Source organism: Marmota marmota, unplaced genomic scaffold (genome assembly GCF_001458135.2).
Source record: "Marmota marmota marmota unplaced genomic scaffold, marMar, whole genome shotgun sequence".
Lineage (NCBI taxonomy): Eukaryota > Metazoa > Chordata > Mammalia > Rodentia > Sciuridae > Marmota > Marmota marmota.
The window spans coordinates 5,697,255-5,719,752 of NW_026000174.1; the positions used below are offsets into that span (position 1 = coordinate 5,697,255).

Here is a 22,498-nt window from a genome sequence, read left to right on the forward strand (position 1 = left end):
AGCCTCCGAACACAGTTACTGTACATTATTTTCAGCATTTTATCATATGAAGCAAGGCCGGAGTAACTGAGGTCTCAGAGGGATAAAGAATGGAAACCATGCCCACCCAAGAAAAGCGGAGGAAATCCGTTTTCCTGAGGAGAGGAACCACACGGTCTAAAACAGTTGGTCCTCCAGTGCTACAGAGGGCGAAGCAGCAGGACGTGAAGCAGCAAGAACGCGCCGCGAACGGGACAACCAAGCTTCCCAGATAGTGGCGTGGGCTACGTGCTACGCATTCCCCAGAACGCTTCGCGGCCGCGGACTGCAGGTCCCAGGCTGCTGTGCATTTAGATAGTTGGGTCAGCCACCATTCCGCAGGGCGTAATGGCCGCCGCCCCTATGTGGGGAGACTGCTGTTGGATTATATTTGATGTCAAAAAACAGGTGCCAGAATGTTCTCCGAGATCCCGTTTTCTTAGGGCGGTGAAGGCATACATAGGTTGGGACGAAGTGATGGGAAAAGTAGGGCCTCTGAACTATGCTAGTGGATTGTAGGTCCGACTGGGGGAAAAAAACACCCTTCGCGGGATCCAGGTTCAAATACACGAAGAGCGTGACAGACCGGAAACTACATTTCCCAGCATTCTTGCGGTACCAGAACTATTCCCGAAAGCCTAAGCGAGCTCCATCTGGTTTTCCGCTTCTTCTGGCCTACCGGACATCTCTGGAACATGAGGAGTCGCTGCGTTTGGCGGCTCCTGCGTTCTGGAGGCAGCGGGGGCCACTGGGTTTCAACTCCCCGCGGGCGTTTCTCGCCGGCCCTGCGGAGAGGTGAGCTGGAGTATCGTGCCACGATACCTGGAGTACTGTCTAGAGAGATGATTCCGGTGGGTCGCGCCTGCTCGGGTGAGCCGGAGGCGAGGGTGCCACGCCTTCCTCCTGCCACGTCTGGCGCTGGCAACCCCGCTGCCCTGGCTCGCCGCTGGGGACTGGAACGCGGAAGACAGTACTGGGAAGTGACCGCCTTTCCCTTCTGAGCTCTTCTTTTTTTCTGTCACATGAGGCCAGTAACTTCGGAGCAAACGTGATCTGTGTTTGGGGAAACCCTTATTTCTTTTAGGACCCGTTCAGAAATAAGTCTCTTCAGTTGTTGGTCTGTAACAAGTTTTTGGTAGACCGCGCACACGTATCAGGCACACGTACATGTTCAGTCCTTTGCAATCACATAGTAGCCATTAAAATAAATAAAATAATAGATATAAAAACAATAAAATATCATATATTATTATTTTTTTCTAAATGCCAAATAAAAGAATGACCTTTTAATTAGGAATAAAGATACCAAATCATTACTCCCAATGCAATTGTTATTGGAACTACTAATTTTTCTTTCTCCTGATTTTATGTCTGACACTGACACACAAAGGCACATATCATTTTACCATTTCCATGTGGCACTCATCCAAAAAGAATGCTGACGCTGTGATAATAATGTGTTTTTTAAAAATTGTTCCACCTTTACAACTGCTTCCGCTTATCCCTTCAGTTAAATAGAATTCTGAGTATATTACTGAATCTTTTTATCATTTGAATTTAGAATTGTTGTTCTGTTTTAATAACATCTGTTTTCTGCCTGCTAGTTTGTAAAATCATTGAGGACATAAGGTATGCCTGGTTTTGTTCATTGTTTTATCCCCTGTTCCTAGTACATAGTCTGTAATTAAATAAATATTTGTTGGCTAGGAAGATATCTAGAAAGCAATCACATTTTCTGTACACTAGCAGAAAAGTAGTGCCTGGAGTTTCAGCTGTGCTTTTTAAGTACCTATTAAGTGGCGTAGGATAAATAAGAGACACAACATAGGGTGATGGAGAGAACATGAGCTTTGAAGTCAAAAGAACCTAAGTCTGGAGGCTGGGGGTGTGGCTCAGTGGTTGAGCACTTGCCTAGCACATATGAGGTACTGGGTCCATATTCAGCACTACATTTTAAAAAAAAAATTATTGTGTCCATCTACAACTAAAAATAATCTTTAAAAAAAACAAGTCTGAATCTTAAATCTGTCATTGGCTCTCTGACCATAGACAAACCCCTCTCCTTTCCTAGGTGTGGTTTTTTTAATCTAAAAATATAAATAACGCTGCCTTGACTTGTTAGTAATATAAACAGCCTAGGATAGTATCTTGTGTTATTCTAACAGGCAGTTATTTTCTTAATACATAATAATATTAAATAAGTTGTATATGGGCAGATTTCTCCCCAAAAGCAAAGACCTTATTAAAAAATTCATAATCAGTTTATTAAAAAGGATAATACTTTGTCTAGGCTAAAAATTGGAAATTTGTTCAAACAGGAAACCAAGTTATTTCAAAAATGATACATATTTCCTAGGGCTTGTGTAGTAAATACTCAGGATTTTAATTCAAATTCATTGATTTGATGACAAAATGTGATACAATTATGTGCGAAAGCACTAGGTGCTGAAGATACAGTAATGAAAAACAGTTAAGACTTAAATTCTAGTTCAGAGACAAACAGCAAACAATAATTAGATTAGAGCTGAAAACTGTGTAGGAAATAAACCATGGATATATAGGAGAGTGGGAATATGGAAAGCTACTTTAAATAGGAATATCGGTATAAAAATTTTCCATAGCTCTGAGAAATTTCTGAAGACTACAGAGAGTTGGGCAGTTTCTGTTCTCTGGTAATTAAGAGTTGAGACAATGATCTCAAAAGCATTTGATATGTATCATATTACAATTTTAGACAAGCTCTTAACAAAACATTTTTAATTACTAAAAGAAAAACATCGAATGTTTGCTATGTACAGAATAATAAAATAGACTTAGATAAAAGAAAGGCATGGAGGGGTCCAATTAACTTGTGTGAGGTTACAAAATTCCTAAATAGAAGAGTTAGAACTATATTTAAATATGTGGGGAAAATGGTTTAGAAGCCAAAGTATGATACCTCTATCTGCTATTAAAAGGAGGGAAAAAATTATCTTCTCTTTTCAGATTTCTTGACCACCACAACCAAGGAAGGATATGACAGAAGGCCAGTGGACATAACTCCTTTAGAACAAAGGAAATTAACTTTTGATACCCATGCATTGGTTCAGGACTTGGAAACTCACGGTAAGATACAGGAATACCTCTTGAAGGAAGAAACTTAATAGCATTTATGAATCACCTAGGTAAGACTATTGCTGTTATGAGCAATTAAGAGTAACTATTTAAGTAGTTACAACATTTCACACAATAGAATATTTTACAGTCATTAAAAATGGTATTGCTTGAAGAATATTTACTGATATGGGAAATACTAAAGATATATTAATGAAAAAGGGCTGTAAAAAAATTTGGTGCAAAATTATTCCAATTAAATGAAAAAGAAAAAAACTAGAGGCTGATAATACAATCTGAATGGAAATACAAATGTTCGAGGATCACAAAAAGTCAAGCACAAAAATTACCAAATATAAAAGTGGCAATTTAACATGTGATATCACAGGAATAGAGAAATTGATTAATAGAACAAAATAGTATTCAAAGTCACATGGATATGAATGTAGCATATGATAAGGCATTTCACATGAGGGAAAGGAAGTGCCTCAGACATACTAGGCAAGTGCTCTGCCACTGAGCTACAGGCCCCAGCCCTGGTTATATTTTTTTGTGTGCTGCTTATATATTTATATTTTGCCCATTTTCCTCTAATTGCTTTTACTTGTTCTTATTGATTCCTAGGAATTCTTATGTTCAGCTTTTAATCTATCTGGAATTTCACTAAGGAAATCTAATATATTTCATCCAATGGCTAGTCATTTATTATATCTTACTTATTAAATAGAACAGTTGTGTTCATACACAACTACAAAAAAACGATTTTTAAAAAAATAACCAAAAATATATTAAAGGTATTTAACCTCATTACTAACCAAGGACATACAGAATTAAGTACAAACTAAAATAATGCAATACCATTTTTATGCCAATTATATACTCAAAAACAAAGACCAGTAATATTCTAAAGTTGCTAAGGATATGGGAGGCATTTAGAATAGTAAAATTATAAAGTACTTTTAGAGAGTAATTTAGCATTATCAAGTTTTTAATTATAACCATTTTTTAAAAAAAAATAAAACAAATCTTAAATATTGAGGAAAGTTATTCTAGTGGTCTGTTCTGATAAAGATGTGTACATTTAAAAAGACATACTTATTTGCTGCCTACAGGTTTTGACAAAGCACAAGCAGAAACAATTGTATCAGCATTAACCACTTTATCAAATGTCAGCCTGGATACTATCTATAAAGAGATGGTCACTCAAGCTCAACAGGTACTATATTCATTTTTATCTCCGACAGTTTCATAGATGATTTTTTTCAAGGAACAAAGGAAGAAAGAAAAGGAAGAGAGGGAAGAGAAAGAATTGAAGGGAAGGGAAGAAAGAGCTTTAGTAAAGTCTGTATCTCTAGACAGACTGAAAAGTTAGAATAGTCCTAACAAGATTATGGCATAATACAAAGAAGGAATTTTGTCATATCTTCCATTGTGTGAGGTAATTATTTAAATCATGAGATGGTAGCAGATTGTTATTGAAAGTTTTTTCCCCTGGAAAGCCTATCAGAAGAGCTAACCTTTCTTTACTATATGATACATTTTACTCGTGTCTTATATATGTTGTAGTTCAGAGACAAAAGCTAGAAAGGATTAAACTAACATGGCTGGGAAAGACTTCATAAATTGCTTGGCTAAGAAGTCTGGATATACAAATTCTGAAAGTCAACTATTTACTAAAAACTTAAGATGTAAGGAGCACAGTAAAACTGTTTAAGAATCTGTTTTCTGCTAGGTGTGATGACACATGCCTGTAACCCTAGCAGTTCAGGAGGTTTAGGCAGGAGGATCACAAGTTCAGGGCCAGCCTCAGCAATTAAGTGAAGCAACTTAGTGAGACCCTGTCTCAAAGTGAAAAAAAAAAAAAAAAAAAATTTTAAAGGGCTGAGGATGTGGCTCAGTGGCCAAATACCCCAGGGATTAATCTCTACTACCAAAAAAAAAAAAATCCATTTTCTTCTGAACTTATATTTTTTAATTTTAGTTTTTCAAATTTAGACTTCTTCCCTCAGATAAATATTTCAAAACATAAACACAAAAAGATAGGATTTTTTACATAATATTAGAATCTATTAAAGATTTTTACTATGGGCTGGGATTGTAGCTTAGTGGTAGAGTGCTTACCTCACATGCATGAGGCACTGGATTCTATCCTCAGCACCACATAAAAATAAATAAATAAAAATAAAGACATTGTGTCCATCTACAGCTGAAAAAATATTTTAAAACAAAGATTTTTACTATCATCTCCTATTAATTAGACATTGAAACTAAAACATTCATATCCTTTAAATTTGCGTTTGCATCATTTTAGCTTAATTTTTCATGTTCATAGCAGACTAGTAAATCCACTAAAGAAAAAGCCAACAATTATTGCATCCATAACAGAGTCAGAAGGAGCTACTGACATTTTAAATAAAAAGTAATTTACTCTTAAGTTCTTAAACTTGCCTATAATATAAGCAGGGAATTAAAACTAATTTGAAGAATCATCATGCTTCTAAGACCATTTAATATTACATATAAAATATAGGATTATGTATAGGAATATTACTATTAAACTTTTGGCTTTTTTCAAATTTCTAGTCTGTGAAGTTAAAATCCCATTCCATTCTTGAACTTAACATCATTGTTGACCTTTAGCATATAATAAGGCACAAAGATGATGTCATGAAGCATAGAGCTAAGTTCAAGCAAACAAGCTAACTACTTGATTACTTCAGATCACTAAATCTGTTCAACCTCTGATGACTTCACAAAAGTTATAAAGATCATACTTCTAATAAGTTTGACCACTTAATAATGAATAATATCTTTCCATTTAAATGGGGGGGGGTCTTTTTTTGTTGTTTTTTTTTGGTACTGGGGATGGGACTCAGGGGTGCTTAACCACTGAGCGACATCCCCAGCCCTTTATACTTTTTGAGACAGGATGTCACTAAGTTGCTTAGGGTCTAACTAAATTACTGAGGCTAGCTTTGAACTTGCAATCCTCCTGCCTCAGCCTCCTGAGCCACTGGGATTACACACATGCACCACCATACCTGGCCTATTTAAAGTTCTGGAAGATAGACACTGTGCTGTATGAGTCACAGCTGTATGTTAAGAATGAAGTAAAAAGCAGCTACTATACAATCCCTTATTCTCGGGCTCAAACTCTATAAGAAATCTGTAATTACATTTCTTCCATATGTATTTTCAATAATAAAAATGCATTATATTTAATGTCATAGAACTCCTTTATAATGGTATTGGGGAAACAGGTGTGAAAGCCCCTAGAGGACACATCTGTAATGACCTCTCAGGTAATTTTCATAAATACTTCAAGCAGAAATGAGTAAAAGAAAATGAACCCCATTCCCAATAATATATGAGGGTTAGGGAAGGCATAGGAATCAGATATTTGTTGAACACAGTTGAAAACATTTATATTGTGTAAGATTCATATTTAAGTCAAAACATCCTCAACATAAAAATACTGGAGTCAAAGACTATTCTACTTCAGCCATTGGATCACTATGCCATTAATAATATATAGCTCACAATTACTGGATACTAACCGTAGGCCAAGAACTATTTAAAGTATTTTATATACAGTATTTACTTAATCTTAAAAATAAAAAACTCTGTAAGGTGTGGGTATTGTTATTTCCATTTACCAATGAGGAGATGAAAGAAGTTCAATAAGTTGCCCAGAATCTCAAAAGAAAATGACAGAATTTGAGTTCAAACTCAGAGAGCCTAACTCCACAATTCACACTTTTAAACTCTGCTTTATGAGAGTGTCTCATCTGAAAGTTGTTTTTGGAGAGATGTGAATTCCAGACCCTTTGAACACTGAGCTATATCTGAAAATGTTACAGCCTCTGCTATCTAAAAGTCATCAGCTTTCAAATGGTCTTTCTATCTCATGCCAATCAAAAAATGACTGCAACCCCAACAAAGTACCCCAATCACAAATTGTAACTTTAAAAATGGGATTAATGATCCTGTTCTTGTTTGGGCTTTTTTGTTTTATTTATAAACCCATTACACAGGGTTCTTCAAAAGGTTATATACAATTATCTGATTTATCTTTTAATAAAGAGCAATAAATTATGTCAGTAAGCTACCTCATTTTAAGATTAATGGTAACCATTATGGTTTTTTGTAAAGCTGCCTTAAATTATTACTACAAAAATTTCCCTTCTTAGCAAAGCAAAAGCTTTTAAGTATATTGGATAGAAGCCACCTTTTCTTTTGTATATTCTTGGTAGTGCCAAACATAGGAAAGATATGAGAGAATTTAAACAAAATTAATATTGTGCCGATAAAGAATAATTATTTTAAACAAGTATCTATGTATTTTGTTATAGTCCCTGACATTAATTTTTTTTCAATACCTTTTACCATTTTCCAATGGTAAAAAAAAAATCCCTCAAATAAAATGTAACAAAAGGTAATAAAACCCTTTCTATCTATGTGTTCAAAAAACAAAATAAATCCTTTGATGAGAAACTTTTAGAGGCTAAGTAAGTAATTTATTGGAATTCTTTTTAGAATGTTTAGACCTAAATATTTAATTTTACTCACTGGGAAATGCATTTTTCTTCTTGAATCTCTGTAGGGTTATATGTTGTTTTGTTTTTTTTTAAACATTTGGTTAACTTATTCTAAATTTCATGAAAATAATTCATGAATAAAACAATGTCATTCCTAGATCACTAGGTTATTTTTATTTTATTTTCTAGGAAATAACAGTACAACAGCTAATGGCTCATTTGGATTCCATCAGGAAAGATATGGTCATCCTAGAGAAAAGTGAATTTGCAAATCTGAGAGCTGAGAATGAGGTGATATAAGTTTTAATTTATTATTGATACAAATAACTGATCTCTTCAGTATGTTACTTGGTGAATAAGACCAAATAACTTTATGTGGTTACTAAACAAGTTTTTNTTTTTTTTTTTTTTTTTTTTAATCTCCTGCTGCTTCATATCCTTTAGTTTACAGATCAAGAAAAGCAACTTATGGAAACAACCACAGAATTTACCAGAAAGGTAAGGGAGTAGTATGTAGAACTTTCTCTTTCATACTTTTCTTTATATGTATCAGTTTTTAAGTTTAGACTTTATAAAGCTAGCCCTATAAAATCCATGATTTCCTCATAGCTACTATAGTTAGCCAGCACTTTGTGGGAAGCTGCCCCCAAATAAGTGGTTGTACATGAGCTCTGACATTACACTAAGAATCAAGATTTTTGTATAGCACACTTTTTTTTTACCTAAATTATTTTTGCAGAGACAGTAACTGTGTCTTAAAAGACAAAGATTCACTATTCACTATTGGTATTTAAGTGCCTAGGTTTAAATAAATACTTATCTTAAAAATTTGTTTAAAAAATATTTATTGCAAATATTTCTTGCCGATACTGTTTTACATGCTTTACTTCTACTAATTTACTTAATTTTTGTATCAGCCTGTGGAAAGTAGGTACTATTATTCCCATTTTACCAGTTTGGAAAATGAGACAAGTTAAGATCACAGAGTTAATGACTGGTGGAGCTGGGATAAGAACCTGGATTCTAAACCCTATATTTAAAACTACTGCTTACCTTACCTTCTCAATAATCCTTAAATTTAATCATCATTTAAATTCTGTGGCTTGAGTAAACCCCAGCTTTCTGACCCAGCCTAGTCTTTTTCTTAACAGCCATCTGACATTATTACCCTATGTACATACATGACTATATGACCAGTTTGATTCTATATCATGTACAACCAGAAGAATGATAAATTATACTCCATATATGTATGATGTGTCAAAGTGCATTCTACTGTCATGTATAACTAATTAGAACAAAATTTTTTTTTAAAGTTATAAGTCATTTGGCTTTCTAATATAGAAGAGACATTACTATGCTCAAATTTTAATAGACTGGAAGGCTACATGTCTTCAAGAATCCTATACTCTTACTTCTTGGCCAGAGAAAGTAGATAAGGAATTAAGCAAATTGTTTCACAACTGATTTCTGAGTTCTGGCTCCTATATATTCACCATTAGATATTTCTGCTAGTTCCTTTTATATTGGTGTCAGTTCATATTATATATTGGGATTTTTTTCCTTTTGCAGATAATATCTAAAATTTTAACCATAACATCCTAAGCACTTTACACAATAAAGTGATAGTTCTAGTATTAAAATTTTCGCTTTTCCATTTATCATCTTATATATTTATGTCTCAAGTGTCTTATGTGAGGTTTTTAGTAGAATATGCCCAGCATGTGATAGAAATTATTTCCAGTGTGGAAATTGGGGGAATGTGGTTTGTACCTTTGTGTCCGTTGAATTTTTTTAATACCACTATGCTTTTACTGTATTTCCCCAATGAAAATGTTTATAATGCAAAATTAGCACATAAATATCTCTACAGAGGAACAAAATTTAGTTGTCTTTCTTATTCTTGCTCACTACAGGATACTCAAACCAAAAGTGTTATTTCAGAAACCAGTAATAAAATTGACACTGAAATTGCTTCCTTAAAAACACTGATGGAGTCTAATAAACTTGAGACAATTCGTTATCTTGCAGGTAAGACTGTCAAAGAAAGGAATACTGTCATTCAATTTTTGGACCTGTTAGTTCCCACCTCTCAAGGTAACCATGTAGGTAGCAGAAGAAAAGGAGAAGCTATAATGATGCTTTTAGTGCTTTGTCCCCTGTAATGCTTGAAGAAAGCTTCAATCCCAAGATATAACTCACCAGGCAACTCTGTGCAACTTACTGAGAGGAAAAAGCACATGGGTAGCAAAGAAATGTATAAACCCAAGGAGAAAATGATACAAAGATACAATGAAATTTTTCTTTTATTGCTTATATTCTTCCTTAAGGATTTGAGTGGGGTTAGAGAAAAAGAACACTAAAGTAGATACAGGCCATTAAAAACCATACCAAGCAAAGGGTAATGGAGGGTTGAAACTAACTTCTTCTTTCAATTGCCTGAGCACAGATACTACCCCCAAATTAGATTATTTGTCATGTACTAAGCTCCTTAATTACTATCTGACATAACAATTATATAGCCCTAATGAATTATGAAGAATACACTAGTCAAGTGATATTTGTCCTTTTTCTTTCTTTTTATAAAAAGTAATATTTTTTAAATTATACATCGTTTATAGAATTCAAAAGCAGCGAAAGCCTTCCAAATCTCCTATTGATGTATATTTACTATTAGTAGCATGTATCTTTTCTTCTGTATATAAATATAACATACACCTTTAAAAAAAACTATATATGACAGTCAACTCTACAAAGGTAATCACATGTTTTAAATATTTTTGAACTTCAATACATACTTAGATGTCTTTTTATTAGAAAGCATAATATAAAAATGCTATAATTTACCCAATACTTTATTAACAGGTATTTTCCTCCCATTATTAGGAATAGTATTCCACTGAATAACCATATATATGTATGTTTGAATAAATACACATACATACACCCATCTTTATATACTTATGCTAGTGTTCCTATGTAATAAGTTGTCATGCCCATTTAAAATTTGGGGTCAAAAAGATAATATTTTAAAACTTTGTATTAGTGAATTTCCATCCAGAAAAAAATCCTGATTTATACTATCAGCAGTTTCCTCAGTGGCCACCACTGGTGTTGGGGTGTTAGGAGAGGTGAAGAATGAGCCTGAGCCCTAGCTGATGCATGGATATGCAATTAAAATGACTCAACTTTTATCTCTTTAAAACATTGGGTTTCTGCTTAAAGATTCATTTGAAGAAACAATTCTAAGGCTAAAACATAACAACTAAAACAAACTCTACTAAAACATCTCTGGACCTAAAGACATCAGTTTTAATACCCAGGAAAATTCTAAAACAGCCCAGTTTGGAGTGTTCATTCCCTCTTTCAAAATTGATCACAAAGTTACAAAGGTTAGGAATGTGTTGAGGTGGACTCAGCTTCCTACAGAGTGTTTACCTGTAATCTTAGTTTAAAATAACATAAGATGGTAATGAGTTCCAAAAAGCTTTCATTCAGAAGTGAAGATATACAAAGCAGAATTGAATAGACTTAGTGGCAATAGCAAAAAAAAAAAAAATTAACAAGTTAGTCATTTAGAAAAACTTCGTTCTAAGTCATCCTCCCTTCTGTTTTTTACTGAGGGTTTAAAGCCAACAATACAATACGGAGGCATTTTTCTCCGTCCTTATCCATCTATAAATATGTACTACTTACTAGTATTGTTAATGGTAAGCCTTTTAAGAAGCTAAAATCTCATACTTTGAACAAGTGGGATGGTAATGTCATGAGTGGATCTGTTGGTTCTAGAATACCTGAGATAATTGCCTGTAAGACCCAGTTTATCTGAGATTCACATATTAAATTCAGTCATAAAAGGGGAATAAAAACTCCTAGTTCAGTTGTCAGAGTCCCAGCATTAAAGATCTTGCATTTCCCTTGAAGAAGATATCAATGTATCTTAATCACTTTGGTTAATCGGTATCCCAGCTTACATTAGTCAGTAATCTTTTAATTTTAAATATTATATATCCAACTTTAACTAGTTTAGGCTTATTAATAAATTTTGAAAAGTCAGAGGCATATCCTAACAAGGATAACTGGAAACAGAATTTACTCTGTATTCTGCTCTGAATGTCCTCATTTTCTCCACACTAACTTTATGAGTTGGAAACATTACCACCAGTAGCTCCTACATTAATGTCATTCTACTCTCACCAACAAATACAAAAAAAAATCCCAGGAAATAGTCTGAAGAGCCCCCTCTTGGGGTTGCAGTTCCTTTTGGCCCAGATCACTGTTGCCGAGGAAGCAACAGCTGTAAAGTAATGGTAGTTCTGTTTAATCTGTGTTATTGTAGAATATTCTGTTCTGGGCAGATAAATAGTAATAAAAAGCTAACATTTGTGGGAAATTTACCAGGCACATGGCTTATTTAAGCATTTTACATATATGTAAGTTTACTGTTAGACAGTCCATAGAAGATAAACAGCAAACTTAAAAATAATTTGGAATGTCTTCATGATTATTAGTAGTGACAACAAGAAGAAATAAAAGCCAAAATAATAGGAACAAGAAATAAAGAGACACTAAAGCCTATCTACAAATTCAGCATAAGGTTCATTAGCTCCTTGTATTACCTTAGATAATTGACCTTGTAAACCTCCATGTCCTTGTAAAGTCTTCCATGCCTTAACTGCATCTGCAGCAATTTGTTGCTGCTGATCCTCATAAGGTCCCTTTCCTAATAACATATCTAGATTTCTCTGAGGATAACCAGCTGCTGCATTTCGCCTAGCCGTCTCCTTGCAAAATTCCTCATTAGCAACCTTCCATAACAGGTATTGTCCTCCATTTAGCACAGCTTTACACATATTAGCCCAATCAGCTGGCGTCATGTTCAAGTTGTTAATAGATTCGACCATGCTTACAGTGAAGGGTGCTTGAGGACCATAGGTTGTTACAGCCTCTTTTAGCTGCTTCACTGTTTTGAAATTTAAAGCATGGTGAATTCGCTGCCCTCCTGCCTCAAATACAGGGCATGTTAATATTTGAGATCCTGTCTCAGGATCCCAACTATCAACTGCAGGGGTTGGGGGGCCTCCCAGCATATGGAGGTGGCGCTGTTGGTTGGGCACTTACGCCCTCTGGTGATAGAAAGGTGTTAGTAGCAGTCTCCTGTTGTAACTTTTCCCCTGATGGCTTTTTCTGCTCTAAGCTTTCTTCCTCTATCTGACTAGCTCGAAAGACCTTCTCTTTTACTTGAATCTTTTCCTCTTTCTGACTAACTTGAGAGACCTTCTCTTTTACTTGAATCAATATGTCTTCTCCTTCCTCTACCTTTGTCTGAACTGAAGGCTTTGGACTAAGCAAACAAGATGCCAACGCCCACAATGTCAGTGTGCCAACTGGCAGAGTTCCTGGGCTTTTCTTTTCTATTCTTTTTAAATCTTCACCATGATGGTTCCATTGTGATATATTTAACAACTCCTCCTTAAAAAGCCATGGGCTACATTTTTGTATTGTATCAACGTATGCCCTGACTGCTCTTGATTTTACTGAGATGCCTCCTTCTTCTAACAATTTACTTAACACTCTTTCAGTTTGTTTTTTACTAATTTCTGATCCCATATTTCTACTATAATACAACCCAACAAGATAACGCCTAACAAAACAAACAGAGTGAAACAAAATTGGAACAACACAAAATCATTATAATAGCCTCCTGAAATGTCCATCCGTACTTTCTCCCTATCTGTTCCTCAGATGTGAGCGGTTTTTCTTCCATCTTACACATCTCCAGGGACAGGCAACTTAAAACAAAAGTGAAGCAAAACAAAAGAATAATTTTAAAATGGCTACCCATCCTCTCGCCCTGCCCTCAGGGGCAAGCAGTTTACCTTATCACTTACCCTCAGTTGTTCCCCGTGCGGCCCACCAAATGCCGCAGTCTGGCTGGGCACAATTCAGGAGCCACTTGTCAAAAGCATTATTTAAGCATTTTACATATATGTAAGTTTACTGCTAGACAGTCCATAGAAGATAAACAGCAAACTTAAAAATAATTTGGTATGTCTTCATGATTATTAGTAGTGACAACAAGAAGAAATAAAAGCCAAAATAATAGGAACAAGAAATAAAGAGACACTAAATTTGGAAACACTTCTGTATTCTAACAAAGAAATGAAATACTTTCCTCCTCACAATAAATTCGTCAGCTCTTAAATTACCAAAAAATAAAAATCACCTAGATGGCCACATGTGGCTCAAAAAAAAAAAAAAAATTACAGGGCTGGGGCTGTAGTTCAGTAGCAGAGCCCTTGCCTATCACATGTGAGGCACTGGATTTGATCCTTAGCCCCACATAAAAATAAAGAAAATAAAGGCATTCTGTCCATATACAACTACAAAACAGCTTTTTTTAAAAAAAATTACAAATGTCACAGTACAAATAAGGCTAACAGAATGGTTTTCAAAAAACAAAGCTTTGGAGTCAGGTATACCTGTTCTTGAATCCTGGCTTCACCATTTGCTGGTCATATAGCTTTGGGCTTGTTGCCCCATCTAAACAACAGGGATAATACTACTAATCTCATAGGATTTTAATTATATCTAAATAAGGTAATGTATGGAATCACTTAGCACACTGCCTGACACATGGTAAACAGTAGCAGGATCAAATTGGATAATGTATAATTAATTGCAGTAAGACAAGATATTCTTTTTTTTACCACAATACCTTTATCCTATTTATTTATTTATTTATGTCGTGCTGAGGATTGAACCCAGGGCCTCACATGTGCTAGGCAAGTGCTCTACCATTGAGCTACAGCCCCAGCCTAATATATTCTTAATGTTATTCTTTCTTCTCAAATGTCCAGATTCCCTACGTATCTTAGGCCTAATTTCATTTCTTAAAAATGAGGAACTGATCTTATCATTAACTAAGTTACATTAAATAGCCCAATTAAGTGGAATAGTGTAAATTAGATTTATACATTATAAATAAAATCGCTTTTTTTTATATAGCTAATTTCTTGTGTCTTTAGTCATAAAAGTTTGTCCTTTATCTCAGATTCTCCATTTAAAGATGCTTTCATGGCCTTTTAAACAAACTGGAGATTAGAGAATCCTTAAAAGCCTTTTTTTTTTTTAAAGGTGCTGTGTTCAAACCCAAGACCTCGTGCAGGCTAGGCAAGAGCCCTACCACTGACCCACATACCCAGCCCCCTTAACTTCTTAAAGGGGGCTGAAATGTTTTCTGTAAGAATGATGTAATATGGAGCTGGGGTTGTGGCTCAGTGGTATAGCAATTGCCTAGCATGTGTGAGGCAGTGGGTTCGATTTTGCACTACCTAAATAAATGAATAAAATAAAGGTCCATCAACATCTAAAACTATTTTTTTTAAATGATGTAACATAAAAAGCAGGTGGTATGTGGGCTGACGATGTAATTCAGTGGTAGAGCATTTGCCTAGCATGCACAAGCACCACAAATAAAGGGGGGAAAGCAGGTGGTATATTAATCAAAAAGCCCTATGCTTTTTCTGCCCTCTACTCTCTGAAGTTTTTTTTTTTAAGGGTTTTCATTAAAATTTAAGTTTTTAGTGATTATGAGAGAATTCTTTCTTTTAAAAGAGATGGGTTCTTTATTACCTAGGATTCCCCAAACTCTTGGGCTCAGCCTAAGTAGTTGGGACTACAGGCCACTGTTCCCAGCTGAGAAATTATTTTAAAATGTATGGAAAAGACAATATAAATTTTCTTCTCCAACTGGCAGTGTAGCTCAGTGGGAGAACACTTGCCTAGGAAGTACAAGGCCCTGGGTTCTCCCCAGAACCACATACAATTTTTTTTTCCCATAGATACATTAATGCCTGTTCTATTAACCTAAAACACATAATTTTTAACATAAGAAAGATGATTTTATTGTAATATGAAATAGTTTATAATTTTTTAGTCATTTGTTACACTATTGTCAATGACTTTAAATACTGTTTATAGATTCTGACTTATCATCTACATTTCTAACTTATTTTTATCCTTATTCTGTCTTAAAATTTAGGAAGCTTTTAAAAATAATGTATTGCCAGGTACAGTGGCACATGCCTGTAATCCTAGTTTCTAAATAAAATGTGAAAAGGGGCTGGGGATGTAACTCAGGTTAAATTCCACTGGGTTCAGTCCCTGTTACCAAAAATAAAAATAACTGTCTTTAATACTGTTATTAATTATTATCTTTATCTTAGTTTTCTAAGGAAAGAAAAACAAGGTACAGAATTTATTTCCTTTATTTTTTTCTTCATCTAAATTGAAAATAATATTATTCTGTTAATCCCTACAAAATAATAACGAATATTTGACTTGTAATATAGTTTCTTTTTTCTTTTCTTTCTTTTTTTTTTTTTTTACAGCCTCAGTGTTCACTTGTCTTGCAATAGCATTGGGATTTTATAGATTCTGGAAGTATTACTAACTATCCTACTGTTGGCTGCTATTGACTTCGTAGAATACTACACCAGGAGTTTCTCTGAACATTTTCAGTTGCTGCAGAAAATTTACAACATTATTCAAAGTATGCGTGGACTAAAGAGAAGTATTTTTAAGTATTTTATCTTTATTTTATGTGTCTGTATTTTATTTGTTTGAAAAGCTGTCATCCAAACCCTGATTTATTTGAGATAGAAGGGCATTTTGTCCTCATCCTTTTGATAGTTCATAGAAACTGAACTAAAATTTTCTTGTATTTGCTTCAAGAATTTTGTAAATCAAATAGAATTTTGTTGGTATGTGCAGCAAATTTGAAAACTATGCCTTAGCCTACATGCTTACTGGACCTAACTCTCCTGATTTTAAGTACTGTAGTTAAATTTTTATATCAAATAAAAGATTATTATAAGAAAATATGATTCAAATGTATGATATGTCAAGGTCATCGTACTGTCATGTGTAACTAATTAAAACAAATAAAAATAAAGTAGCTTGGTTTTGAAAGTGTCTCACTGTATAACAGGAGATTATTTTCTTTTTATAAGAAAAGTAAACAATAATTTTTAAAATGTGTGCTCCAGTATCTAACCACTAGTATAAAAATCTATGAAGTTATTCTGATCATTACACTTACTTTTTTATTTTTTAAATTTTTCATATAAAAACCAGGGTTTATCCTTGATTTTCAATTTAAAACAATTTAAATCAACCCATCTTAAACTTATAAGACAAAACTTTTCCGAATGATTCATTTAAATTCAGCAAACATCTGTTGGTATATATAGAGCCTACTCCCAGGAAACTTATATGGAAATCCAGGTTTCAGGTTTTTATTTTGTTGCTTTTGGGAACCCTATATTTTTTCTAATTTAGTGTCTCATGACAATATATATGTTATTTTTTTAAAATTACAAACTGTCGTTTTTATCTTAGTTCTATAGTTCTATCCACATTAAGAAGCCACAGTAAGAAAATGTTAAACACTTCAGAATATTTCATAATTCCTTGGCAACGGCTTTAAAAGTTTGGTAATCCGTCAACCAGTTATTCAAAATAACCCTACCTTTTTTAGAAACTTTTTTATTTCTAATCAGTTATACATGACAGCAGAATGCTATTTGATTCATTGTAGAACACAGTTAGAACACAATTTTTCACTTCTCTGTACACGAAGTAGGGTCATGCCATTCCCATTCATGCAATCATGTATGTACCTAGGGTAAGGATGTCTATCTCATTCCACCATCTTTCCTATGCCTATACCCCTTCCCCTCCCCTCCCCTCTGCCCAGCCCAAAGTTCCTCCACTCATCCTGTGTGTTCCCCCCCCCCCCATTATAGATTAGCATCCACTTATCAGAGAAGACATTCAGCCTTTAGTTTTGGGAATTGGCTTACTTTGCTTAGCATGGTATTCTCTAACTCCATCCACTTACCTGCAAGTACCATAATTTTATTCTCTTTTAATGCTGAGTAATATTCCACTGTGAATATATATCAGTTTCTTTATCCATTCATCTATTGAAGGCCATCCAGGTTGTGTTCACTATTTGGCTATGAACATTGATGTGGCTGTGTCACTATAGTATGCTGATTTTAAGTCCTTTGGGTGTAAACTGAGGAGTGGGATAGCTGGATGAAATGGCGATTCCATTCCAAATTTTTTAAGGAATCTCCATGCTACTTTCCAGATTGGTTGCACCAATTTGCAGTCCCGCCAGCAATGTATTAGTGTGATTTTTTCCCCCACATCCTCACCAGCACTTATTGTTTCTTGTATTCTTGATAACTGCCACTCAGACTGGGGTGAGATGAAATCTTAGTTTTGATTTGCACTTCTCTAATTGCTAGAGATTTCAACATTTTTTCATATATTTGTTAATTGATTGTATATCTTCTTCTGATAAGTGTCCAGTTACTTAGCCTATTTAATTTATTGATTGGGTAGTTTGTTTTTTTGGTACTAAGTTTTTTGAGTTCTTTATATATCCTAGATATTAATGCTCTAATATGTGTGTGGTAAAAATTTGCTCCCATACTATAGTCTCTCTTTTCACCTCACTGATTGTTTCTTTTGTTGAGAAGAAGCTTTTTAGTTTGAATCCATCCCATTTATTGATTCTTAATTTTATTTCTTGCACTTTAGGAGTCTTGTTAAGGAAGTTAGGGCCTAATCCAACATGATGAAGATTTGGGCCTGCTTTCTCTTCTATTAGGTTTAGGGTGTCTGGTCTAATTCCTAGGTCCTTGATTCACTTTGAGTTTTGTGCATGGTGAGAGATAGATAAGGGTTTAATTTCATTTTGCTATATATGGATTTCCAGTTTTCCCAGCACCATTTGTTGAAGAGGTTATCTTTTCTCCAATGTGTGTTTGGGCACCTCTGTCTAGTATAAGATAACTGTATTTATGTGGGTTTGTCTCTGTGTCTTCTATTCTGTACCACTGGTCTACCTGTCTGATTTGGTGCTGATACCATGCCATTTTTGTTCCTGTGGCTCTGTAGTATAGTTTAAGGTCTGGTATTGTGATGCCTCCTGCTTCACTCTTCTTCATAAGGATTGCTTTGGCTATTCTGGGTCTGTAATTTTTACAAGTGAATTTCATGATTGCTTTTTCTATTTCTGTGAGGTATGACATTGGGATTTTAATTGGTATCACATTGAATCTATGTAGCACTTTGGGTAGTATGGCCATTTTGACAACATTAATTCTGCCTATACAGAGCATGGGAGATCTTTCCATCTTCTAAGGTCTTCTTCAGTTTCTTTTCTTCATTGTTCTGTAGTTTTCTTTGTAGAGGTCTTTCACCTCTTTTGTTAAATTGATTCCCAGGTTTTGTTTTTTGTTTGTTTGTTTGTTTGTTTTTGTTTTTGTTTTTTGAGGCTATTGTGAATGGAGTGGTTTTCCTAATTTCTCTTTCAGAGGATTCATCAGTGATGTGTTGAAATGCATTTGATTTATGGGTATTGATTTTATATCCTGCTGCTTTGCTGAATTCACTTATTAAATCTCGAAGTTTTTGGTGGAATTTTTTGGATCCTCGAAGTATAGAATCATGTCATCAGCAAATAGTGATAGTTTGAAACCTGCCTTTTTTTTTTTTAGATAGGAAAAATATAGAAAATATGCTGAGTAATATTATCTTATCTTAGCACCAAAAAAAACAAACTACCCAATCAATAAATAGGCTAAGTAACTGGACACTTATCAGAAGAGACTCATGCACATGGTCCAGTGAGTGAGAATCAAAGGATTTTCTTCAAAGATCTAACTGCTGAGTTGTTTTCAAAACAAAACTCTATATCTTAACATTATCCTATTACATTCTGATTCATTATCTCCAAAATCTCTTATCTACAAGTTCTTAACACATTATAAATTTCTATTACATTAATAAAGACCATCTAGGCTAAAGTCCACTGTAATAAACTACAGTGCATTTCATTCACTTAATCCTTATGACAACCTGCTATGTGCCAAAGAGTGTGAGCTCCCTGTGTACACAGCGGTAAACATGTTTCATTCTCATAGAACTTAATAATCTTAGTGGAGATATTAAACAATAAGTTATATTAAACAATAATATATTTTTAATTGTAACCAGATGGAAGACTTCCTCCATGAGAAGGAATAGCACATGAAGAACATCATAACATTGTCATCCACTCTGCTCTAAGGAATTAAAGTAACTTATCCAGTTGTAAATTTGGTAGGAGAAACAGGCTGTAGAAGCTCAGTTCATCCCTATTCTTATTTGGAAACACCCTATAGAGAATATACATTCTGTTCTGCTTCTATGGCAAACAGGCGTACTTCTCTCTTACAGTCCAGTGTAAGAATCCTAAGGGCTAATGTGTCAGCTCCATGGTATCAGGGTCCTGACTCCTCCTCATCTTACTCATTTTTATAATGTCCAGTGACTCACCACCACATCTACATTTTAGAAGAAATGGGCAGGAGGTGGAAAACCCTTTCCCTTTTAGGGGCATGACCCTAAGGTATATAACATACTATGTTTGTTCACATCCTATTGGACACAACTTCCATCTGATTTGATGCTAGGGAAGCTAAGTTCTTATCCTGAGCAGCAAGAAACCCCAGGAGGTACTATAACTATAGAAGAGAGAAGAATAGATGTTGGGGACAACCAGGAAACCTCTACCACAGGTACATGCTTCTATTACAATGTTCTTCTGGTATTTCCTACCTCACTGATAAGAAAGACATAGACTTGAAAAAAACAGAAGCAAATAAAACAATTTATTGGGATTAACTCCAGAGTCAACAGTTAGAGGGGGAAAATAAATCTGTATAATCCCAGAAGATGAGAGAAATGTTGCATTTGGAATTCCAGAAGTGGTAAATGAGAATGAGGACTGAACTTTCGCTGTTAAGGTTAGAACCACAGCTCTGCAATATGTGATCCTAGGTACAACCACTTAATCTGTCTATAAAATATATCTACTTCATATTATTGTAGATTCAAAGTCCATTGGAAACTTCAGAGAAACTTAATAATAGTGAATATAAGGAGTATCAAGAGAATAGCTAAGTCTTTTTTCCTTTATTTTTTGTGGTGCTAGGGACCAAACCCAAGACCTCACACATGTTAAGCATGCCCCTTACCACTGTGCTACATTCCCAGCTCAAGCTGATCTATTTTAACACCATTAACCAGCCTGAACTGGTCTTAGCAATCCAGTGTACTCTTCTGAAGGCAAACTAGTCCTCATGATACTAGATTAAATTGTCCTTTAGCATCTATGAAAAGTATATGTAAGGATACCAAGAATGGACAAGCTGGTATATTGTGGTTGAGAATGCTACTGCCAATGAAACCAAAAGCTAGTGATCAGATATTCAGAAAAAGATAAGATCTAGACAGAGCCCCCAAGATAGTCACAATCTTTGCTAGTTCATGAAAGGAAAAAAGGGAAAGAAAGGGCAGGTAAAATATGGAAACTAAATCAGAACCTAACTATATATCATACATTTTTTTAAGTCAGCAAAGAACAACTAATCTTAATTTGAAGTGGGGGTTAAAGGGAAGAAAAATAATAAAGCCATGTATTTCTTATCCTGTCCAGGCTGCTTCTTAACTATACTCCTTCTAAAGCTTGCAAGACATACAAAGGTTGAATTCTGAAGCAGATTATGTAAATGGGTATTCTTAGCAACACATATTATGCTTTTTTAATAATAGCAAACTTTCAGTTTGCATAAAACTTTGCCAAGTGAGATATTTGGTTGCTATTGTAAAATTAGTTATATCATTTGAAAAACAGAAAAATGTTAAAACCATATGCACACCAGGCATGGTGCACATACCTGTAATCCCAGCAAAATTTGGGGGGCTGAGGCAGAAGGATTACAAGTTCAAAGCAGCCTCAGCAACTTAGTGAGACCTTATCTCAAAATAAAAAACAAAAGAGGCTGGGGATGTGGCTCAGTGGTTAAGCACCCCTGGGTTCAGTTCCCATACCAAATAAATAAACACAACAGCAGCTGTAAATAGTACTTTAGAAAGTGAAAGAAATACAATCCTATTATGGAGTCATAACAGAATTTTTAATAAATTTAATATCTAGAACTAGATTTCCTTTAATTATTAGACTGGACAATTTATATTTTACAAATTTAATTGCTCATAACTTTTAACTTCCTTAAGTAGGTATATAAAAATTAATTTTGGGAGGGAGTGTACAAGTAAATCAATATAATTTTAAAAATTCCTATGATAGGGCTTGGGCTATAGCTTAGTGGCAGAGCGCTTGCTTAGCACGCATGAGGCACTAGGTTTGATCCTTAGCACCACATAAAAATAAACAAATAAAATACTTTGTGTACAACCAGAGATATGAAAAATTGAGCTCTATATGTTTAATATGAATTATAATGCATTCTGCTGTCATATGTAGCAAATTAGAATAAATTTTTAAAAATAAAGGCATTCTGTCTATGTACAACTACAAAAAAAATTTTTTTAAATCACTATGATAAAATATTTCCACCTTCAGAAATGGGATAGTAGCATATCAGAACAATTCTGAGAAGAGTTGCTATAGATTTATATTTATACTGATTTCTTAAAGAGAAAATCCAGCAAGTTTATTTAAAGTTTTTTCACAGACTAGTTAGTACCTTCTTACAAACACTCCCGCAGAAGGCACCTTTTTTTTCACTCGCCTCTTCTCTTTGCTGGACTCACATGAGTCATCTTCCTATCAACAAAAGAAAAAAGAAATGAGATTTTTCATTCTAGCACATATTTTCATCTTTCTACATTGACTGTTCAAAAGAAAAATAATTAATCATGCTAAGTATTTTCAACTCTGATTAAATTTCTTTTAAGATTTTTGTAAATAAGTTCCCAAATCT

General features: G+C 34.4%; 2 protein-coding genes across 5 annotated transcripts in view; one reads left to right on the plus strand and one right to left on the minus strand.

Annotated features, from left to right (window-relative positions):
• Ankrd42 (ankyrin repeat domain 42) overlaps nt 1-22,498 on the minus strand; it is an 89,149-nt gene that overhangs the window by 7,584 nt on the left and 59,067 nt on the right. For 2 of the 4 annotated variants that reach the window (XM_048787988.1, XR_007342241.1), the window contains one exon: nt 22,262-22,341. In XM_048787988.1, coding sequence (XP_048643945.1) covers nt 22,262-22,341 — 80 coding nt within the window. Of the gene's footprint in view, nt 1-20,359; nt 22,342-22,498 lie in introns of those variants that run through there. The other 2 variants (XM_048787989.1, XM_048787987.1) reach the window with 1 other exon arrangement.
• On the plus strand, nt 312-16,601 carry Ccdc90b (coiled-coil domain containing 90B). The gene is given in 7 exon segments (XM_048787990.1): nt 312-888; nt 3,004-3,123; nt 4,224-4,327; nt 7,839-8,039; nt 8,094-8,147; nt 9,566-9,680; nt 16,043-16,601. Coding segments are annotated over 7 exon segments (831 nt in total). The 5' UTR covers nt 312-713; the 3' UTR covers nt 16,105-16,601.